Raw genomic sequence first — 18,630 nt, 5'->3', positions numbered from 1 at the left:
TCCTGAACTTATCGAATGCAGTCCCACTGGATTGCTCATCATCTGGATTGACTAAAAAACGAGGACATGGCAGGCGAGGATTTGATAGCCCGGTTCCAGGAGCTCGGCATGAGCGAGCAGAAGGCCAAGGAGACCCTTAAGAATGCCAACGTGACGAAAAATCTTCAGCTGGCGCTGGCGGAAGTGGGTGCGGGGACAGCCTTAGGAGATGGGACCGGCATGCTTATTTACCACTTGGCTTCGAAGTTGAAACCGCAGACAGCGGAGCACCTGCCTCTTCTGGTGCGCTACATTGTGGAGCGCAAGCTGGACAATACACAGCGAGTCGACGCCGCTCTGGAGTACGTGCTTAAGTGCGGACAAAAATTAAAGGCAAGCATTGACCTTCAAGAGCTGGACAAGGAGTGCGGAGTGGGTGTAGTCGTCACCTCTGAGGAGATCGAACGCGCCGTGCAGTCCAAGATCAAGGCCAGCTACAAGGAGATTCTGCTGCAACAGCGGTACCATTTCAACTCCTTCAAGATTCTGCAGGACGTAAGAAGTGAGCTGAAGTGGGCAGATGCGAAGTCGGTCAAGGCAGCTATAGATGTGGAGATATTTGACTTGTTGGGTCCCAAAACGGAGGCGGATCTTAAGCCTCCGCCCAAGCAAAACGAGAAGCCCAAGGCGCAGGCCAAGCCAAAGCCGGAGGCTGCTCAACCGTCTGCAACGGTTGAAGCTACCTCCGATGGGGCCACCACGATTGCGGAACTAATGAAGACCAAGGTTCACTTTCATGCGCCCGGGGAGAACTTCAAAACTGATGGCTACGTGGTCACCGAGCACACGGAGAAACTGCTCAAGGAGCACCTTAAGAGAACTGGCGGTCAGGTGCATACTCGCTTTCCCCCGGAACCCAATGGAATCTTGCACATTGGGCACGCCAAGGCGATCAATATCAATTTTGGCTATGCAGCTGCTCACGACGGCGTCTGTTATTTGCGCTACGACGACACTAATCCGGAGAAGGAGGAGGAAAAATTCTTTGTAGCGATTCGGGAGATGGTCGAATGGCTGGGCTACAAGCCCTATAAGATAACATACTCTTCAGACAACTTCCAGCAGCTGTATGAATGGGCTGTGCTTCTCATTAAGAAGGGATTGGCGTACGTCTGCCACCAGAAGGCCGAAGAACTGAAGGGCTTCAACCCTCCACCCAGCCCTTGGCGCGAACGTCCCATTGCCGAGTCCCTGCAACTGTTCGAAGATATGAAGCGGGGTAAGATTGACGAGGGAGCGGCCACTTTGCGACTCAACCTGACTCTGGAGGAGGGAAAAGTGGATCCGGTGGCCTATCGCATCAAGTTCATCCCGCATCATCGTACCGGTACCGCCTGGTGCATTTATCCCACCTATGACTACACGCATTGTCTGTGCGACTCCCTGGAGGACATTACCCATTCACTGTGCACCAAGGAATTCCAGTCAAGGAGATCCTCCTACTACTGGCTTTGCAATGCCCTGGGTATCTACTGCCCTGTGCAGTGGGAATACGGTCGACTGAACATGAACTACGCTCTGGTGTCGAAGAGGAAGATAGCAAAGTTAATTACGGAACAGATTGTCCACGACTGGGATGATCCCAGGCTCTTTACTCTGACTGCTCTGCGGAGAAGGGGCTTCCCCCCGGAGGCTATCAATAACTTCTGCGCCCAGATGGGAGTCACTGGAGCCCAAATAGCCGTAGACCCAGCTATGCTAGAGGCAGCAGTTCGAGATGTACTCAACATCACGGCGCCACGCCGTCTAGTTGTACTGGAACCCCTGAAAGTCACCATCAAGAACTTCCCGCACAAGTCGCCCGTGCAGTTGGATGTGCCTGATTTCCCTCAGAACCCGCAGCAAGGCTCACACAAGATTACTCTGGACAAGGTGGTGTATATCGAGCGTGGAGATTTTAAATTGGAACCCGAAAAAGGCTATCGCCGATTGGCCCCTAAGCAATCTGTGGGCCTCCGACACGCAGGTCTGGTAATCTCTGTAGACGAAATCGTTACGGATCCTGCAACCGGTGATGTCGTGGAACTCATCTGCTCAAGCCAATCCGCCGAACAGGCGGAAAAACCCAAAGCATTTGTGCAATGGGTGTCGCAGCCAATTCCACTGGAAGTTCGACTTTACGACCAGCTGTTCAAGCACAAGAATCCTGAGGACCCTAATGAGGTGCCCGGCGGCTTCCTCAGCGACATCAGCGACCAGTCCATGACTGTAGTGAGAGCGTTCGCAGATCAATCGCTGCGGCAGGCGAAGGTCTACGACAAGTTCCAGTTCGAAAGGATTGGATTTTTCTCCGTGGACCCAGATACCACTAAGGACCGCATAGTCTTCAACCGCACTGTTGGCCTTAAGGAAGACGCCGGAAAAAAATGATTGCCGAGCACTCCAACAATATCTAGGAATCCACTCATAAACAAAACGAAAAGAGCGATATGTCGCAATAAAAATTGGTTTATAAAATCAGATCTATTTCTTTCCTTCCACCATTATGATGTGGTAGCCAAACTTAGTCTTGATCGGAGGGTCTGTATACACGGGGTTGTTGACGGTAGAGATGGGCAGGGCGAAAGCTGCATCCTGGAACGGGCCAACCATAGCCCCACGAATCTGCCAGCCGAGATCGCCTCCCTGTCGAGCCTTGTCCTCGCTGTAGGCGGCAGCAACTTCCGGAAACTTCTGGCCGGCCTTCAGCTTCTCCATTGCTTCGGTAATCTTGCCCTGCTTCTCGCACAGGATGTGGCGCACTTTCACTGCGTTGCCTCCCTTTTTCTCCTTGCCGGCAGCTGCTCCAACAAAGGTCTTTGTTAAGCTTTGCCGTTGACGGCTTTCATCCAAAACTTACATTTGTCTTCCGCGGCGGGCTTTTTGCCTCCTTTTCCCGCATCTTTACCGCCCTTGGCATCTTTCTTAGGTGGCATTTTTTATAAATAATTTAAATAAACAATAAATTCGGAGCTGCTTTAGGACACATGTGTTAGTCAAGAGATGCCAACCTGTCCATAGAATGTTCAGCGATTTTGTATAACTTTACTCTTGCGGACTGGTCACACTGCTGCTGCACTTTCTAATCAGTTCGGACAGGTAACCGCCCACCACCCCAAACAGATTAAAGGCTGTCCATTGGAATAATCGCACTCTCCTAGTTTACCCATGGAAATCAGCTGGGAAATAGTTCTATGCGTGGCAATTGCCGGACTGGTTCATTACTTGGTCTACGTATTCGTGATGGGCAAGCGGCCTAAGAGCATTGTTGGACGCCATGTAGTGGTAACCGGTGGATCGAAGGGAATTGGCCTCTGCTTGGCGGTAGAGTGTGCCATGAAGGGTGCCAATGTGACGGTGATAGCCCGGGATGAGAAAATGTTGAGTGAGTCATTTTTGTTTTTGGAGTAGGAAGCCCAACCTTTAAAATGGTATCAGTATATGGCTATTGGTATGTACCTTAAGTGCGAACAGAACGTTTTCGTCAAGGGTGCTTCCAACTCTAAAAAACGGTTCAAATGTATTTATCATTCACTAATCCTTTCATGTTTAATAAGGTGGAGCAGTGGCTCTGATGGAGGTGATTCGACAGAGACCGGATCAAAAGTTCCAATACCGAAGTCTTGACATCGGAGGCGACTATGATCGAGTAGCCCAAGTGCTGGAGGAGATCGAGGAGGGTTTCGGACCCATCTATACTCTAATAAACTGCGCCGGCATGGCCATTTGCGGAGTATTCGAGGAGGTGTCCGTGCAGGATGTGCACAAGCTAATGAACGTCAACTTCTTTGGCACCTACAACTGCACTCGGTATGTGCTGCCCAAGATGAAAAAGGCGGGAGAGGGAATCATTGTGATTACTGCTTCACAAGCTGCCATGTTTGGCATCTTTGGCTACGGCCCATATTCAGCCACAAAGTATGCACTTCGCGCCATGGCTGAGACGATAGCCATGGAGTCAAGGGAACACGGAGTCAGCGTGACATTAGCCATGCCCTGCGACACGAATACGCCGGGATTCGAAGAGGAGGAAAAATCTAAGCCGCGAGAAACGAAAATCATTTCTGGTGGAGGCGGTCTAATTGAGCCTGAAGTCATGGCCAGAGCCATTCTCAAGGACGCATTGGTAAGTGATTGCTGTGCCTTTTCCATGTTCATGGCTTATCACTTTTGATTGTAGAAAGGGAACTTCACCTCAACTGTAGGAGCCGAGAGCTGGCTAATCACCACATTAGGCGGAGGTTTGTTGCCGTGGGATGGCTTTTTCACGAATCTTCTGCACTCCATCGCTATTGGTCCACTGCGCCTGTTCAGCTACGGCTTGCACAAATACTTTAATAGCATAATCCGGAAATGCGCCCGCGAGGACAAAACCAAGTCAACTTCGGAATAGCAGTATTTAAAGCGCTGCGTACCTTAATCCACATGTTGATTGTCGCATTATGCATACGCGTTGTTGTTATTCGCAGTAATTCCACGCATAAAAACGCGCATTTATTATTGATTGCATTATTTTAATAATTTACGTCCCCATGTTGTGGAGGATCAATATGCCCCTATATCCATATTCTTGTCCTCATCTTGTACTGCTTAATTTAAATAAAAACTGTTTCTTTTGTTAACCAATTCGTTGAAAGATTAAACTTACATGACGATTGTTTCCGTTATCAAAAGTGGTTTCATATCTAAGAGTTCTCCAATAAATTCTACGTTGGCTAGAGTGAGCTCAAACGCGATTAGATAAAAAGAAAACCAAATTACGTGTCCATGGTACACAAATGGGTCAAACTTCAATAATTAGGGTTTAGATTGTTTGGTTTTTTCTGTCTCCTTTATTTATAAGACGCACCCAGTATACACTTCCTATAGTTTCAGTTTTCTTTCGCCTTTTAACATTTTGTATAGTTAACGCTAACAAAAATTTGTATAATTATAATGCAAAATATACATTTTTGTATATTTATTCAGACATATCCTGTTATAGCATCTAATCAAAAATTATTGGTTTTCAATACAGTAAATAATCCTAACTTTTTGGATAGAGAATTGTAAAATTATGATAGGTTTAGGATGACGTTTAAATTAGAGCTGATCTTCTAACCTTTAGTATCGTTTGGGATTCACAATAGGCGTAAGGCATTGTAAATAAATATAATATATGGTTAAACAAGCATTAAGTTTTATACGTAAACAAGGTATTTTGCACAAGACGCCGTACGACAACACAACAGTGAAAAGAAAAATGCTACACAAACCGAAAACGAAAATAATATGCGATTTCAAGCTAAAACTCGCTTGGATCTGTTTCTGGTTCAATTTCGGGGTTTTCAGTAGCAGCATTCCCTAGTAGTCCTCGATTGCTATTATTTGCGGTGGTTTGATGGACGACGAAGCTCCTCCACCCACTGTTGGCGACCCCACATCCTTGGTCGCTGCGCTATCGTTAGTTGCGGCAGGAGGCGGTGCTGCAGCTTCCCCCTCCTTTTCCGGCGTCTGTGCGGCTAATTGTCACTTCGGCACGGCTCCCGCAGATCCAACCGATCCCGGCGCCGGATCATTTACCCGCTGATAACGCGGCTTGTTGCGCGTAAAAGGCAAGTACTTGTACTTGATCATATGCTTAATTTGGCGCTTCATCGTGATGCAGAACAGCGTAATGAAGTACATCACTAGAATGGGCCAGAAGACAGGCACATTGAAGAAGTCGAAAAACGTGCAAATCAACCCGATGGCCGTACTCTTGGTCACCGATAACCAAAATTTAAACTCGGGCAGGCGGCGGATGAAGGGTCGGAATTCCTCGTTGCTGCGCGTTGGTAGATTGGGACCTTCGTCTTCATCATCCTGCGCATAGGGATCGAATTCTGGGTCGATCTTCGGCGTAAGAAAAGCGATGAACAGGTTTAGGTGGTAAATGCCCAGAGCATAGCACACAATATACCAGCCCTGGTACACGAAGATGCGCAGAACGAAGAGCAGGAGAAGGAAGCCGGCAAAGACCCAGCGCAGTCTCGTGTGCGGTGTACTGCGATCTAGGGTTGATTGGTAGGTCTGCAAGGAGGGTTACAGATTGGATTAGTTGGTCGGACTTTGGTGAACTGATAATTCCTCCCACCTGTGATAGCCGCTGAAAAAACTTCTTGACTCCGCCTCCGCTGGCGGAACTGCTGTCCTCGTTCATCATATCTCTAGCTTTGCTAGCGCCTCATTAAAAGGTAAACACTGTAAGACACAGAAGAGATGTTCAATTTCAATAAAAGATATTCAATTCCAAAGTGCCTATGCTGCAAATTGAGAACGTGTCATACCTCTCAAATGCTTGTGTTTTGACGTTGCCTGTCCGCCGATTCCTATATTCGCTGGCCTTCCTGCCCACCGAACACGTGTATTGATTTCAAGTTTCGAGATATAGGACAAGGCAGCTAGAACGGTCTAACAAAACAAAAACCAGCAAACTAGCCCTCCGCTAATTATTTTTCATAGTCTTCTTCGCTTGCGTCTTGCTCTTCTTCTTCCTCCTGGTAGAATGTGAGTTTTGCCCTTGGCAGTATTAGGAAATAAATGTTCTCGGCGCCTGCTTGTCCCCCTTTTGTCTAATATGGTGTAACTTCTCTGTGGAAGTCCTTGTTTGATTTCTATGCGGCAATTCGAATTAATTTAATTACAATTGTTCTTTTTCCGTTCACCACGTCATTATCGAATGCTGATTAGTGTTGGCAAACGCTCAGTCGGCATAAGTATTGTAAAACGGAAAACAAAACTGAGTGCTGAAAGAGATCTTAGTGATTTTATTGTAACCGCTGCACAGCACTACTAAATCGCAAAAAACATTAGCCGCCCTTTTTATGCCCTTTCCGTAGATTAATAAAAACTTGTAGAAAATTAATTAAAAATATAAAATACTTTTAAATAATATAAATATTTAGGAAATGATTATTTTATTTAAAAACTTCAAAGTTTATCGAGCTTATATATAATACTTAAATATAAACATAAGAACATATTTAACTATACATGAATATTGTTTTTACTTAATGAATTCAATGTAATATAAAAATATTTTGACAGAGGTCGCCGATTCTTTTACACTACATACTATTAGCATGATTGGACATGAAAACTGTGCATTTTATTTAACATTTCCAATACTTAGTAGAAGTTTAACCTTATCTCGATTATAATCATGCTACACATATTCTAAGTTTTCCTTACGCCCTAACCGCTATAATTTATTCCTTCTGCTCATCAGAGTTGACGATTTCGCCGGCTTCTTGGGCCAAAACCGTAGCCCGTTGAATGCACGAGTTTACCTTTGCGAGGAACTCGTCGGCCACCTCCAGCTTCTGGAAACGCACGGCTAGTCTCTCACACACGCCTTCGGTGGACATCTTGCCTTCCGCATCAACCGCATAGTTGTAGCCTGCCCACAAGAAGCTCTTCTTCTGTTCGTTCATGTAGTCCAGGCGCATATCGTAGGAGATCCTCATGTTGAGGACCAGCTTGTGGATCTGCTCCTGTCGCATCAGCAAGCGGAACTTCTTCAGCTCCGTATGCTCCAAGACCTTAATCTCACCAGAACCTAGTAAAGAGGTTACCATAAAAAATATATTCTTCAAGTTATGTTCATAGCACTTACCACGCTCCTTCCACTGCTTCGTTTCAGAATCGTAGCGGAACAGCTTCGCCCGCTCGCCGAACAGCTTCGTCTCGTTCTCCTCTCCAGTGGTGACCACTATTTCGTCCGGCAGCTCCACGATTGGGTCATAGTGTGGATCGTAGTTGTCGTCATTTGTGGCGTCGCCGTCCTCATCGCCATCGCCAGCATCCTTGCCAGACTCATTGTGTGGCGACTGGAAATTTTTAAACGCGTTCTGATGGGTCAGGTTGTAAAAACCGCCACCCGCCGCCTTTTTGAAGCCCACTGCCTCTGCGCCCGGATTCTTCGCAGATATATCGGCGAATGTAGTTCCTGATTTTGCAGCTAAATCCGCGAAAGTGCCTCCAGACTTTGCTGCGAGATCAGCAAATGTGCTTCCAGTTTTGGCTGCCAAATCAGCAAACCCTGGAGTCTTTTTGTCCTTCATATCTCCTCCTCCAAAAGTAAAGGCAGGTGTCTTTCCCGGTTCTTTATCATTATCCTTTTGCTCCTTGCTCTCGTTACTCTTCTCCCCTTCATTCAGCTTCTCGCCATCAGTCGGCTTGGCAACATTTGAGAACAAGTTGGTCTTCTGTTCAAAAATAGACCCTGGGGCTTTTCCACTGGGGCCAAAAACAAAGCCACCAGAACCGCCTACACTGGACCCGGCTCCAAAAGTGGACTTTGACCCTTCAAGCTTTTGTTGCAAGCCGCCAAAAATGGATTGAGAACCGTCACTCTTTTGTTGCACGCCGCCAAACAACAACTTCGGCTCGTCACTCTTTTGCTGCACACCTCCGAAAATGGATTTGGAGGAATCAACCGACGAATTTTGCTGGTCCAAGTTACCGAAAATGGACTTGGAATCTCCACTCTTTTGTGGCACGCCACCAAATATTGACTTGGAAGTGTCACTCTTCTCCTGCACTCCGCCGAAAATGGATTTTGTAGAATCAGAAGTCGAACTTTGGCTATCCGAGGTGCCTCCTCCAAAAATTGAACCCAAAACATTACCTTCTGGTCCGGAGCCAAAGCTAGATGGCTTCACCCCAAAAGGTGGAGTTGCAGATGCCGGTTTACCTAAGCCAGAAAGATTTAACTATTTTGCACGATGATATCAACACACTTGTTACTTACCAACGCTTCCAAAGAGAAAGGTGGAGTTTGGAGGCTTGTTTTCTTCCGACACAGACAAGTTGCCAAACCCAGTAAACGGCGCTGGGTTTGGTGTTCCCAGCGAACTAGCCTTGAAGAGAGGACTTGTCGTGTTTGCCACGAAGCCTGGGGGAGGAAGCTTCAAGGCTGGTTGATACATTGGAAGCGTGGCAGATGCATCCTCCTCGGCGGAAATATTTTCAAGCACACCCACTGCTTTGGGGAACAAGAAGGTATCCGAGTCGCAGCCACGGCAACCGGAGCACTCCTTTTGTTCGGCGGCTTCACTCACGACTTGGGCGCCGTCAGGGCCAGCCACCGCATTCGTAATGGCAGCGTAGAACTCCTGGGCGATCTCCGCATTTTTGAATCTGAGAGTAAACCTATCGAGAACACTCTCGCCCTCGCTGAAATCATGAGCCGCGAACATCCACGACCTCTCATCCTTCATTTTATACGTGGGGGTGAACTCGTTGAGCACGTGATTCAAGCAGATCTTGAACACCTGTTCGCGACGCATCACCACTCGGAGCTTCTTGGTTTTATTATGGCGAAGGATCTTCACGTCGCCCAGCCCGCGTTCCTTCCACTCGCTATTTTCCCAAAGGCGGTAGAGCTTAGCCCGATGCGAGTACAGCACTTCCTCGTCCTCCTCTCCTGTCTTTACATCAACCTAGAATTGTTGGAATCGATTGGTAGGTGAAGTGATCTTGATTAGAAAAAAAAAACTCACCTTATCCGGCAAGGGGATGACGGGAGCGAAGTAGGCGTTGTTTTCTTCCTCCTCGTGGTACTCGTTGTCCTCGCCTTCGTTGCCAACTGCTGCAGCGGGGCTCTTTGGCTGCAGTTGGGCAGGTTTGGGCATCGAGAAGTTAAAGTTGGTTGAGCCAATCGAGGCGGCAGGGGCAACGACTTGTGCTGCACCGGCAGAAGGAGCAGCAGGAGCCGAAGCTGACGGCGTAAAGTTAAACGTTGCTGATCCCAACAGACCGCTGGCCGGCTTCGGAGTTTGCTCAGGGGCTGAAGACTGATCCTTGCTGGCAGGCTGTGGCGAAAACCCGAAAGAGAATGTGGTTGTGGCTGGCAGACTGATTCCAGAGCCCAGCGTCTCCTTTTTAGGCTCCGTGCCATCTTTCGGAGTTTCGCAAGCACTGCACTTGGAAGCCTCCGCCGAGTTACTCAAGTAACAGCTAGAGCAGGTCCAACTACCTGCCTTTGGCTTGAAGGCGTCTCCGAAACCGAGTGTCCCAGTACTCTTCGGAGTAGTGACGGATGGCGAGGCGGTGCTGACCATACTAGACCCGAATGTTAATCCTCCTGAGCCAGTTTTCGATGCAGCGACGGATGGCGAGGCGGTGCTGGCCGTACTAGACCCGAATGTTAATCCTCCTGAGCCAGTTTTCGATGCAGCGACGGATGGCGAGGCGGTGCTGGCCGTACTAGACCCGAATGTGAATCCTCCTGAGCTAGCTTTTCCGCCATTAGGAGCAAATCCGAAGGAGAACTGACCAGTGGTGCTAGTTGACAAATTCAAGGCACCACTTTGTTCCAAGCCACCAGATGGTTGGGCAGTCTTATCCTTAGGCTCCTGGCAGGCCACACATTTCGTCTGGTCCTTGTCGTTGCTGGTATAGCAGGACTCGCATGACCAGCTCCCAGTCTTTGGTTTAAAGGCATCGCCGAATCCCTTTACTGGCTTCTCTGGCTCGCTTTTTTTCGCTGGCTCCTCCTTTTTAGCTGATCCCATTCCGTCCTGAGCCTCCTTTATCGCATCAAGGAATTGCTGGCAGAGCTCCGGCGTCTTGAAGCGAACGCACATCAGCTCGGTGGTTAACTCCGCTTCCGAGTAGTCTTGGCCAGCCCAGGTGACCGCCGCCTTTAGATTCAGAGCGAACGAGAACTTGGTGTCGGGCAAGAGGCGCTGATTGCAGCACAGTTTGTGGACCTGCTCGCGACGCATCAACAAGCGCACCTGGTGCGGATCGCTGCGATCCCGCAACACCTTCATGTTGCCCAGACCACGTTCTTTCCACTCGTTGGCCTCCTTGTCGAAGCGAAGCAGCTTGGCCCGGTGCTCGAAGAGGACTTCCTCGTTTTCCTCCCCAGTGACCACCTCCACCAGCTCTGGCAGCTGAATAACAGGCGCAAACTGAGCCGTGGGAACATATTCATCCTCGGCGTCGGAAGCAGACGATTTATTTAGTTGCTGCTGCTGAGGCTGAGGCTGCTGCTGCAGGGTGTCATCTTTGACGAGGGCTGTTGTGAAGAGGGTGGAGTTGCCAGTGGTTCCCACGGCTGAAACACTTCCAAAGGAGAGATTGCCGAAGGGCGACCCTCCTATGCCAAGGCCAGAGGTTGTCCCACTGAAACTGAAATTGGCAAACGGAGAGGGGGCGGCTGTCGTTGACGGGGTGGATGTTGGGGGCGCCTTGGAAAGAGATGAGAGGCCGCCAAACAGAGATTTGGCCACCTCTGGAGCGGAATTCGGTTCGCTCTGCTTGGGCTTGACCTGATCCTGCGGCTTATTAAAGAGATTGGACGCCGGCGTACTAGTCACGAAGCTCTTCGGCTGGTTGAAAATAACTGAAGAGGAAGCTGAAGCTGAAGCTGCTGCTGGAGCCACTGAGGTCTCTTTGGGCTTCTCCACTGGTTTCGATTTGGCACTTTGCTCCGCGACTTTGGTAAACGCCACTCTGAATTCTTCTGCAGTTTCTGGCGCCTTGAATCTCACCAGGAACTTTTCCAAGGTCAGCTGCTCGTCAGCAAAGTCGTTAGCAGCCCACATTAAAGTCTTATTGCCCTTGTCCTGACTGGAATAGGCTATAGTCATGTCGCCGGTAATCGTATGGTTGGCACAAATCTTGTGGGTTTGTTCGCGTCTCATTAGGACGCGCGACACGCCAGTACTGCTGTTATAAAGGATCTTGATGAGCCCGGTGCCCCGCTCCTTCCACTCCTTGTCCACATGACGGAAGAGCTTGGCGCGGTGGCTGAACTTGACTTCCTCGTCCTCCTCGCCAGTTTTTACCTCCACCTCGTCAGGCAGCGGGATGATGGGCTGGAAGTCAGGCCTAGGATCGTAGTCCTCCGCCAAAGAGTTATCTGCTGCTCCACTTTTGTTGGCATCGCTGGCTGCACTCTTGTTCTGATCCGCTTCCTCCAGTTCCTTCTCCTTCTGCTTCTCGGCGGCTGCCTGGGCTACCTGAGACTTGAACGAAAAGGGGCTCTCTGTGGCGCTAGTTCCGAAGCTGAAGTTGAATGGTCCCGTGGCTGCTGGTAGTTGCACTTGCGGGGGCTCCGCCGCGGCCTGCACCAGACTCGGTTTAATGTGCTGGGCGGGAATGGTCACACTGAGAGGGGGCTGAACACTAGTGACAGTCGGTTTCGGAAGTGGATCCGAGCTGGTGATAACCACATTGGCTGGTGGCTCCTTTTCTACCGGTTGGTTGTTCAGAGCACGATTGAAAATTGGCGGTGCGGTGACTGGAGCGGCTTGAGGAGCTGCAGAAACTGGAGGGGCAGTAGCGGCAGCCGGTAAGGAGGCCAGAGCAGCAGGAGCAGCTGGGGCAGGTGCAGAAACCGAAGGAGTTGTCAATGGTTTGGTTTGTTGGGCAAAAGCTGCCGACGATGTGTTGAAAAATCCACCTCCAGGGGCCCCTTTGGATTCCCCTAAATTAAGAGGGACCGGAGTAGGCACTGGAACAGGCCCCGGAGCAGGCTGAGGGGCTGGCGGAAGAAGACTCGGGGGCGGTTGACTGAAATTAGCCAACGGATCAATGTACGGTGCTCCTTGTCCACCGGGCGGTGGTGGAAACATGCTTGGCAACCCAAAGTTTTGGTTGCGGGGACCTTTGACGGAAGAGATTAGGGGATTAGGCCACTATAAACCGAACACTTAATAACAATGAACTTACCAAACATGTTGGTCGGAGGGATCCCGACTCCCGGAGCTGGTGGAGTGCGCATAAACTGAGCCTGAGCCTGAGCCTGAGCTTGCGCGGCATAGTAGTTGTACATCTGGTTCTGGTTATAAATTGGGCTGGCGTAGGCGCCCTGCAAAAAGCGTTCCTGTGCAGACGGAGTATTTGGCATCCCATTATAATAGCCGGGTGCAGGTCCTCCATAAGCCGGCTGGACAACTTGATGAACTGCGGTCTGCTGCTGCTGCTGCTCCGCCAGGGCATCCTCAATGATGAATAAGTCGTCCAGCCCCAGTGCGGCAGCAGGATCAACATCGCGAGTTGGAGTTTCTCTGGCGCCAATCTTCAGTTTCTTAAGCAGGTCCTCCAGTCCATTAAATCTCTCATTGAGGTTCTTGATCTCCTGCATCATGCCTTCCAGCCCCACGCTCACGTCATCCTTGAGCAGGCATAGGGACTTGCTGATCTGCTTGACAGTCTGCTCCAGTTCTTGGCTCGGAGGAGCGGTGGTCAACACCACCTGCTGGGGTGTCGCTGGAGTTGTGGTGGAGTTCAGGTGGCGGCGGGACCGGTTTGCGGCCGCCGTGTAGAAATCATCCTCAGCGTCTTCGTAAGTAGAAGAGTTGTTGTGTAACTCGGGTGTGCCAAAGCTGTCCTCACCTCCAGCTTGGAAGCTTCGATTCTGCTGGCACCGTCGCAGCTCGCGCTGGATGACAGAGCTCAGGGGATGCTGCACATCGTTTCGGAGGAGTTCGTTCGTCTGCTGCAGGCACTCACGACGCCGCTCCGAGTACCGTGCTCGTGAAACGCGCGGCGTCTTCCCAGAGTCCTCTAGCTGGCGGTACGCCTCGGCCTGCAGGTAGCTGGCCATGGGTAGGTTCAGGCCGCGCACTTCGTCCACGAATTGCTCATACTGGCCGGCTTTGAACATCTTCCCGCTGAAGTAGGACACGGCGTGCTCTGCCAGGGTCTGCAACTCCTGCCAGGCGAACGTTGAGCCGGGAGATCCATACTTAAAGACGCGCGTGAAGGGGTCCAGTTGCTGCTGTTGCTGGCGGCGCATCATAGTGAAGCCATGCCGATAGAGGGTTTCTATGCGCGACTCCAGTGCAGAGCGATCGGCGCGGGACTGCAGGATCTTTCCTAACCTGAAAACTATGATAGCATCGGCCTTCGGCCCATTCACCCCTCGCACGGCCTCCAGGCCTAACTGGAGCTGGGCACGCTGCTCAGCACGATTTCCCTCGGTGCTTAGTTGGTTTCGGTGCAGCCGCAACACAAGATCCCACCAGTGACTTTGCTCGGGGGCTGCCAGCTGGGCCACTATATTCGAGTACGGCATCATAAGCGGACGAGCACCTGCACTACGGTTTCCCAGGTTGGAGCTCTCGTAGGTTTCCCGATGGATTTGCAGGCGACGCTGGGTCTGGATCACCGTGGCATACAGATAGATATCCACGTCCAACTGGCAAATGGATTCATAGCCGCAGTAGCTCAGGTTCTGCTTCACATCTCGGGGGAATCCCTCATAAAACACCACTCGTTGTGCATCGCCCAAGTTGTTGGCATCCGAGCCCAAGGCCAGGTAGACATGCATGTTTAGAGAATGTGGCGGCAAATTCAGGGCTTCAAGCTCGTACCCTTCAATATCGGCCAAGTCAGGCCACTCTGCAACCGGCGATTGCAGACGCGGGTGTCGGACCAGGTGCGAAGATTGCTCCTTCAACTTGTGTTCCGCGTGGGTGAAGAGTTGCTGGTAGAGCTGACGGCGCCAGTTCTTGTCGTTACACTGCTGGCGCAGACACGAGAAAAGGTCCTCCGTGTTGGCGAAGAGCCCAGAGTAAGACGGCTGCTGAGGGTTGTGGTTCTCCTTCTGGGTTTCTGGTTCCAAGCAGCCCCATAATGTGCGACCCAGCTGAGCACAGCGGAAAGAGCCCTGCTGGCGCCAAGTTCTCAGCAGGTTCTTCTGGTCGGTGTCACAGTGCTTGACCCACAAGTTCTCGTGTCCCTCATCCTTTGGCGGACGCAGCTGATAGCCCAGGAACAGAATAGGCAGCACTCCTCGTAATGTAACCATCCATTTGTTTTTGTTTCCCAGGAGCTCCCGCTTGAAAATCAGCGCGACTGCGTGCAGAAGTAGCTGACCCGCGTAGTGATCCACGCAGGTCTGCTGCAGTTCCCTCGGCGAAGGGTCGCCGGATCTGTCCAGCACATTGTTAAACTTGTACAGATACTGATCCAAGCGAAAAAGCTGGCTGCTGCTGTCGGCTAGACAGTTGCCGGTCTCTAGACTGAGCTGCATCAGTCGGTCCAGGCAATGCAGGGCCAGGTACCAGAAACGCACGTTCTTCTTCACATCCTTGGCCAGTTCCATCTTGGCGAGCAGCATCCATATCACCTCGTACCACTGGCTGGATTGACTGGTGCAGCCGGTGGCCTCCTCCAGCTCCACTTTGTAGGCATAGTTGAAGGCCTGATCCAAGTTCTTCTTTTCCACATAGCTCCTCAGGAGCCTGATCCGCACGTTGACGTCGTGAGGACGAGCCTGCAGCTCTTTGTGCATCAACAACTCTAAGTTGTTGTCGTCCTCTATCGTGGCTCCAATTTTTCCGTTGCTCTCTCTGTGCTCCACTCGCATCTTCAGGGCGAAGACCAGTTCGTTCTCGGAAAGATCCTCTCCGGCAGCTAAGTCCAGCCAGTACTTGGCTCGCTCTGCGTTGAACAGGCCCTTCTCGTCGAGCAGCAACTGGCAGGCTTCCTTGATCACGTCCGGCTGGCGGGGACTCAGCTGGATGCACCTCTGGTAGTGCTGCAGAGCCTTCTGTAGATCGGGGGTTTTAAGGTTCTTGTAACAGTGGGCAATGAGCTTGTGGGCCACCGCCTCGTCCTTCGCACGTAGGTAGCTGTTCAAATACTCAATGGCCTTCGGGTACTCGTTGATCCTGTTGTAAAGCCGCGCCACCGCCAGACCCTTGAAATCGCGCTGCAATTAGAAATGGGTTCGGATAAGTCATAACTTATCACAGGTCTGGTCCTATTGATTTCTGACTTTTCATAAAAATTTAATTTTAAATGTCAGTTACCAAGGAACCTTTGCAAATCTAACCACTAATGAGCACTGCTCCACTACTCAAGGACAGAATCTGTCCGACAACAATGTCAGTTTTAAATTATAAGGCTTTCCCTCTTAAGCAGTATCCACTGTAAACAGAAGCCAAGGACGCACTCTGCAAGCCGCTACTCACATAACCTCACTTTGCTATTTTCATTTTCCGAATGCAGAACTGTCTCCGAGGCAGCGGTTGAGTGCATTTTCAAAAATAAACATTTGCTGTGTTTTGGGCAGCCAGAATTCGCGCATTTTTTCTTTTTGGATTACCGCGTCGCCCAGTGACGCCGCCTCTCACACACACACGACAAAGGGGCGCCTCAAACAAACACATGCGCGCGCTTTCAATGGCGGCGCCGACGATTTCGCAATTATGGTTATTTCACCGAATTCCGATGCATTCCTCACCTCTTTTCCTGGGGGCATCTTGCCCAGGAGTTTGTGGACCTGCTCGTCCACTTCCTTCCTCGTAGAAAGCATTGTTTTGCGCTTGAAGACTCCGCAGACAGTTAAATTATTAATTCTCGCAAAAATGTGCTTTGCGGTCCACTCTTCTTCACCTCAGATATCGCGTCATCCGATCGACGAAGATACCTCAAACTGTGTCTCCGGCTTGGCAATAGCTCTCGGCGAATGAATTTCCAAAAGTTGGAACAAATCACACCGTAAATTTAGTAAAATTCTTCTTCAAAGTCAAGGGTCGCATGCACGCAAACCACCAAAAAAATCTGCAAAACCGGGAGCGATGGTTAAGTGTGGCTGTAGACACACGTCCAAGAGATCCTAAATTTCAGTATTTTTTTAACAGATTCGTTTTAAACTAGATTTACATTCTAAATATATGTATTTTATATTCAGTTTTAATATAATATTACCTATTACTTAATATTTATTCTTTAATAATATAATTTAAATCTGACAATACCTGTAATTTTGGTCGAACTCTCATACCATACCATTTATAAACTAAGATTAAGTATTCTTAGGACTTATTAATAATTAATAGTGTCGACTTTGATTTTTTTACACGACTTATAAAGGGCAAGATAAAACATTTTTTAAGTGCAACAATTTTTACATTTTTTTATTAAAAAAAAAATTAAACCATCCATTGATGTGCCATAAACACGTCAATATATAGACGGAATAAAACATTTTAAATTTAACCTAATACTTAGAATAAAATTATATTATTGAAAAACATTATTGAAATAAATTTTACAAGTTATGTGTTAAATTGAACTTCAATTAAATAAAATTTTATTTTATTGAAGTCATCTTATGCATGTATTTTAAATAAAAATGTATATTCCCAATTACAAAACATTGAACGAGTTTATATTAAAAATTACAGTTTATAGAAAGTGTAAAAGATCCTTATTTTACTCCGTCCTTAAACGAACTCTTTATCCATTTCAGAAAGAATACCAGCTTTTCTAGATACCTCGATAAAAATTCACTTCATCGGCACCTTCCAGAAATGTAGTTTTCGATCGGAGACGGCAGTGACATATGGCAATCGCTGATGCCATGCCAAGCCGGCAAAAGTCTTCAGGGATGCTTCGATCAAAGGAACCGTAGACTTGGCTGCAAACACTTTGAGAGTCAAATCAGGCCTTCCAATGCTTGCTATAACCATCTCGGAGCTTCCGGGGGCAAAGCGCACAACTCTCCCTCCGTCTTCGTGCACCTGTTTGACATCGGCTGGAATGAAGGGCCTGTTCAAGTCCCAGGTGACAATATCCCCACCGGCTAGGGCCGTGATAAAGAGTCGGTTACTGTTCGCCCAATCGGCCGACAATAGCGGAAACTTGGGCGACTCCACAGAAACGACAGTTTGCTTGCTGCGCACATTATACAAATGTATAATGCCCTTCTTCTCAGCCACAAGCACCTTGTTAGGATCCTCGGGGTGGCTCTTTATCGACATGCCTGCCGACGAGAGGCCGAAGGTAATGACGTTCTCCGGAGTGGCGCCTGGGGTCCAGAACCGGCAGCTGAAGTCATCGGATACGGTGGCCAGCAGCTCACCTTCGCATACCCAGGAGACGTCGTTGATGTAGTCGCTGTGGGCTTGGAACGGCTGGATCGTATTAAACTGTCCCAGGTCTGTGCGGATTATGATTAAATCGGAACCCAAGGCGGCACAAAGGGTCACGTTGTTCGGCGAGCAGTTCATGGAGGTTTCTGGCGAAAACGCTATCGCCGTCACGCGCCTTTGGTCCTTGTCCCCCATTTCAAGGTCCTGAAGATGGTTCCATCCGAATTCTCCGTTCTCCTCCTGCAAAAAATCGCGAAAGTTACAAATGTTTCATTAAGGATAGTGTGTTGTCACTTGCAGGCAGTCCCACGAGAATTAGACACATATGATTCTTGAGCGCCACAGCAATCAGATTATATGCAAAGTCTGTCGTGCAAATGGCATAACACTCTATGGTCTCATTTAACTGTATCGAAAATTCAGGCTCTGTTACAGTCCGCATAATGGCTATTTATTTATCTTATAGTTTTTTGTGCAACAATTGCCCGGCGCCAAAACTGTTTATATGAGTGTGACCATATCTTCCATCCACAAGTTTACCATATAACATAAATTAATAATAATAGTATGTAAATAAGCCATGGAGCAAATACAATTTTGTTTCTTTTATAAATACAAATAAATATGTTAATAAAATAAAAATATTAAAGCTATAGAGGAAATAAAGCCAAAGATATCTATAAAGATATAGAGGAAAATAAATATTTGGAAAAGGTAGCTGTTGGAATTCATCGGTTCATTTAGAAATTCA

The 18,630-nt window shown here is 48.9% G+C and overlaps 6 protein-coding genes across 6 annotated transcripts; 2 read left to right on the top strand and 4 right to left on the bottom strand.

The window, feature by feature from the left end:
- The first annotated feature begins 4 nt into the window (after window positions 1-4).
- On the top strand, window positions 5-2,499 carry LOC6500215 (probable glutamine--tRNA ligase). Its single transcript, XM_001952974.4, has one exon. It carries the CDS (start codon window positions 67-69, stop codon window positions 2,407-2,409), a length of 2,343 nt encoding a protein of 780 aa, XP_001953009.1. The 5' UTR covers window positions 5-66; the 3' UTR covers window positions 2,410-2,499.
- Window positions 2,484-3,021, bottom strand: LOC6500342 (peptidyl-prolyl cis-trans isomerase NIMA-interacting 4). The gene is made up of 2 exons (XM_001952973.4): window positions 2,879-3,021; window positions 2,484-2,819 (listed from the first exon to the last, which is right to left on the bottom strand). The coding sequence occupies exons 1-2, from the start codon at window positions 2,952-2,954 to the stop codon at window positions 2,503-2,505; spliced, it is 393 nt and encodes a 130-aa protein (XP_001953008.1). The 5' UTR covers window positions 2,955-3,021; the 3' UTR covers window positions 2,484-2,502.
- A 20-nt stretch (window positions 3,022-3,041) lies between these two features.
- LOC6500216 (3-ketodihydrosphingosine reductase) lies at window positions 3,042-4,665 on the top strand. The gene is made up of 4 exons (XM_001952972.4): window positions 3,042-3,117; window positions 3,180-3,403; window positions 3,576-4,144; window positions 4,199-4,665. The coding sequence occupies exons 2-4, from the start codon at window positions 3,187-3,189 to the stop codon at window positions 4,409-4,411; spliced, it is 999 nt and encodes a 332-aa protein (XP_001953007.1). The 5' UTR covers window positions 3,042-3,117; window positions 3,180-3,186; the 3' UTR covers window positions 4,412-4,665.
- A 510-nt stretch (window positions 4,666-5,175) lies between these two features.
- On the bottom strand, window positions 5,176-6,774 carry LOC6500341 (protein RER1). Its single transcript, XM_001952971.4, is given in 3 exon segments — window positions 5,176-6,069; window positions 6,134-6,240; window positions 6,327-6,774. Coding segments are annotated over 2 exon segments (777 nt in total). The 5' UTR covers window positions 6,203-6,240; window positions 6,327-6,774; the 3' UTR covers window positions 5,176-5,361.
- Window positions 6,775-6,928: 154 nt separating this feature from the next.
- On the bottom strand, window positions 6,929-16,380 carry LOC6500340 (E3 SUMO-protein ligase RanBP2). Its single transcript, XM_001952970.4, has 6 exons — window positions 16,247-16,380; window positions 12,724-15,712; window positions 9,543-12,658; window positions 8,792-9,482; window positions 7,655-8,734; window positions 6,929-7,597 (listed from the first exon to the last, which is right to left on the bottom strand). The coding sequence occupies exons 1-6, from the start codon at window positions 16,316-16,318 to the stop codon at window positions 7,248-7,250; spliced, it is 8,298 nt and encodes a 2,765-aa protein (XP_001953005.2). The 5' UTR covers window positions 16,319-16,380; the 3' UTR covers window positions 6,929-7,247.
- LOC6500339 (nucleoporin Nup37) lies at window positions 16,245-18,414 on the bottom strand. Its single transcript, XM_001952969.4, has 2 exons — window positions 18,178-18,414; window positions 16,245-18,119 (listed from the first exon to the last, which is right to left on the bottom strand). Exons 1-2 carry the CDS (start codon window positions 18,319-18,321, stop codon window positions 17,295-17,297), a joined length of 969 nt encoding a protein of 322 aa, XP_001953004.1. The 5' UTR covers window positions 18,322-18,414; the 3' UTR covers window positions 16,245-17,294.
- Window positions 18,415-18,630: the final 216 nt, after the last annotated feature.

The sequence above is a fragment of the Drosophila ananassae genome, chromosome 2L, assembly GCF_017639315.1.
Source record: "Drosophila ananassae strain 14024-0371.13 chromosome 2L, ASM1763931v2, whole genome shotgun sequence".
Taxonomy (NCBI): Eukaryota; Metazoa; Arthropoda; class Insecta; order Diptera; family Drosophilidae; genus Drosophila; species Drosophila ananassae.
Note: the sequence above shows the minus strand (reverse complement) of the source record. Positions and strands in the feature narration are given on the sequence as shown.

Bases quoted from the DNA above. Each gene is read 5' to 3' on its own strand.
- LOC6500215 (XM_001952974.4), top strand. From the start codon at position 67: ATGGCAGGCGAGGATTTGATAGCCCGGTTCCAGGAGCTCGGCATGAGC.
- LOC6500342 (XM_001952973.4), bottom strand. From the start codon at position 2,954: ATGCCACCTAAGAAAGATGCCAAGGGCGGTAAAGATGCGGGAAAAGGA. The intron at 2,820-2,878 runs GTAAGTTTTGGA...TTGTTGGAGCAG, and splicing joins GCCCGCCGCGGAAGACAAAT to CTGCCGGCAAGGAGAAAAAG.
- LOC6500216 (XM_001952972.4), top strand. From the start codon at position 3,187: ATGGAAATCAGCTGGGAAATAGTTCTATGCGTGGCAATTGCCGGACTG. The intron at 3,404-3,575 runs GTGAGTCATTTT...ATGTTTAATAAG, and splicing joins CCGGGATGAGAAAATGTTGA to GTGGAGCAGTGGCTCTGATG. The intron at 4,145-4,198 runs GTAAGTGATTGC...TTTTGATTGTAG, and splicing joins CCATTCTCAAGGACGCATTG to AAAGGGAACTTCACCTCAAC.
- LOC6500340 (XM_001952970.4), bottom strand. From the start codon at position 16,318: ATGCTTTCTACGAGGAAGGAAGTGGACGAGCAGGTCCACAAACTCCTG. The intron at 15,713-16,246 runs GTGAGGAATGCA...TTCTAATTGCAG, and splicing joins AGATGCCCCCAGGAAAAGAG to CGCGATTTCAAGGGTCTGGC. The intron at 12,659-12,723 runs GTAAGTTCATTG...CTTCCGTCAAAG, and splicing joins CCCTCCGACCAACATGTTTG to GTCCCCGCAACCAAAACTTT.
- LOC6500339 (XM_001952969.4), bottom strand. From the start codon at position 18,321: ATGCGGACTGTAACAGAGCCTGAATTTTCGATACAGTTAAATGAGACC. The intron at 18,120-18,177 runs GCAAGTGACAAC...GATTTTTTGCAG, and splicing joins TAATTCTCGTGGGACTGCCT to GAGGAGAACGGAGAATTCGG.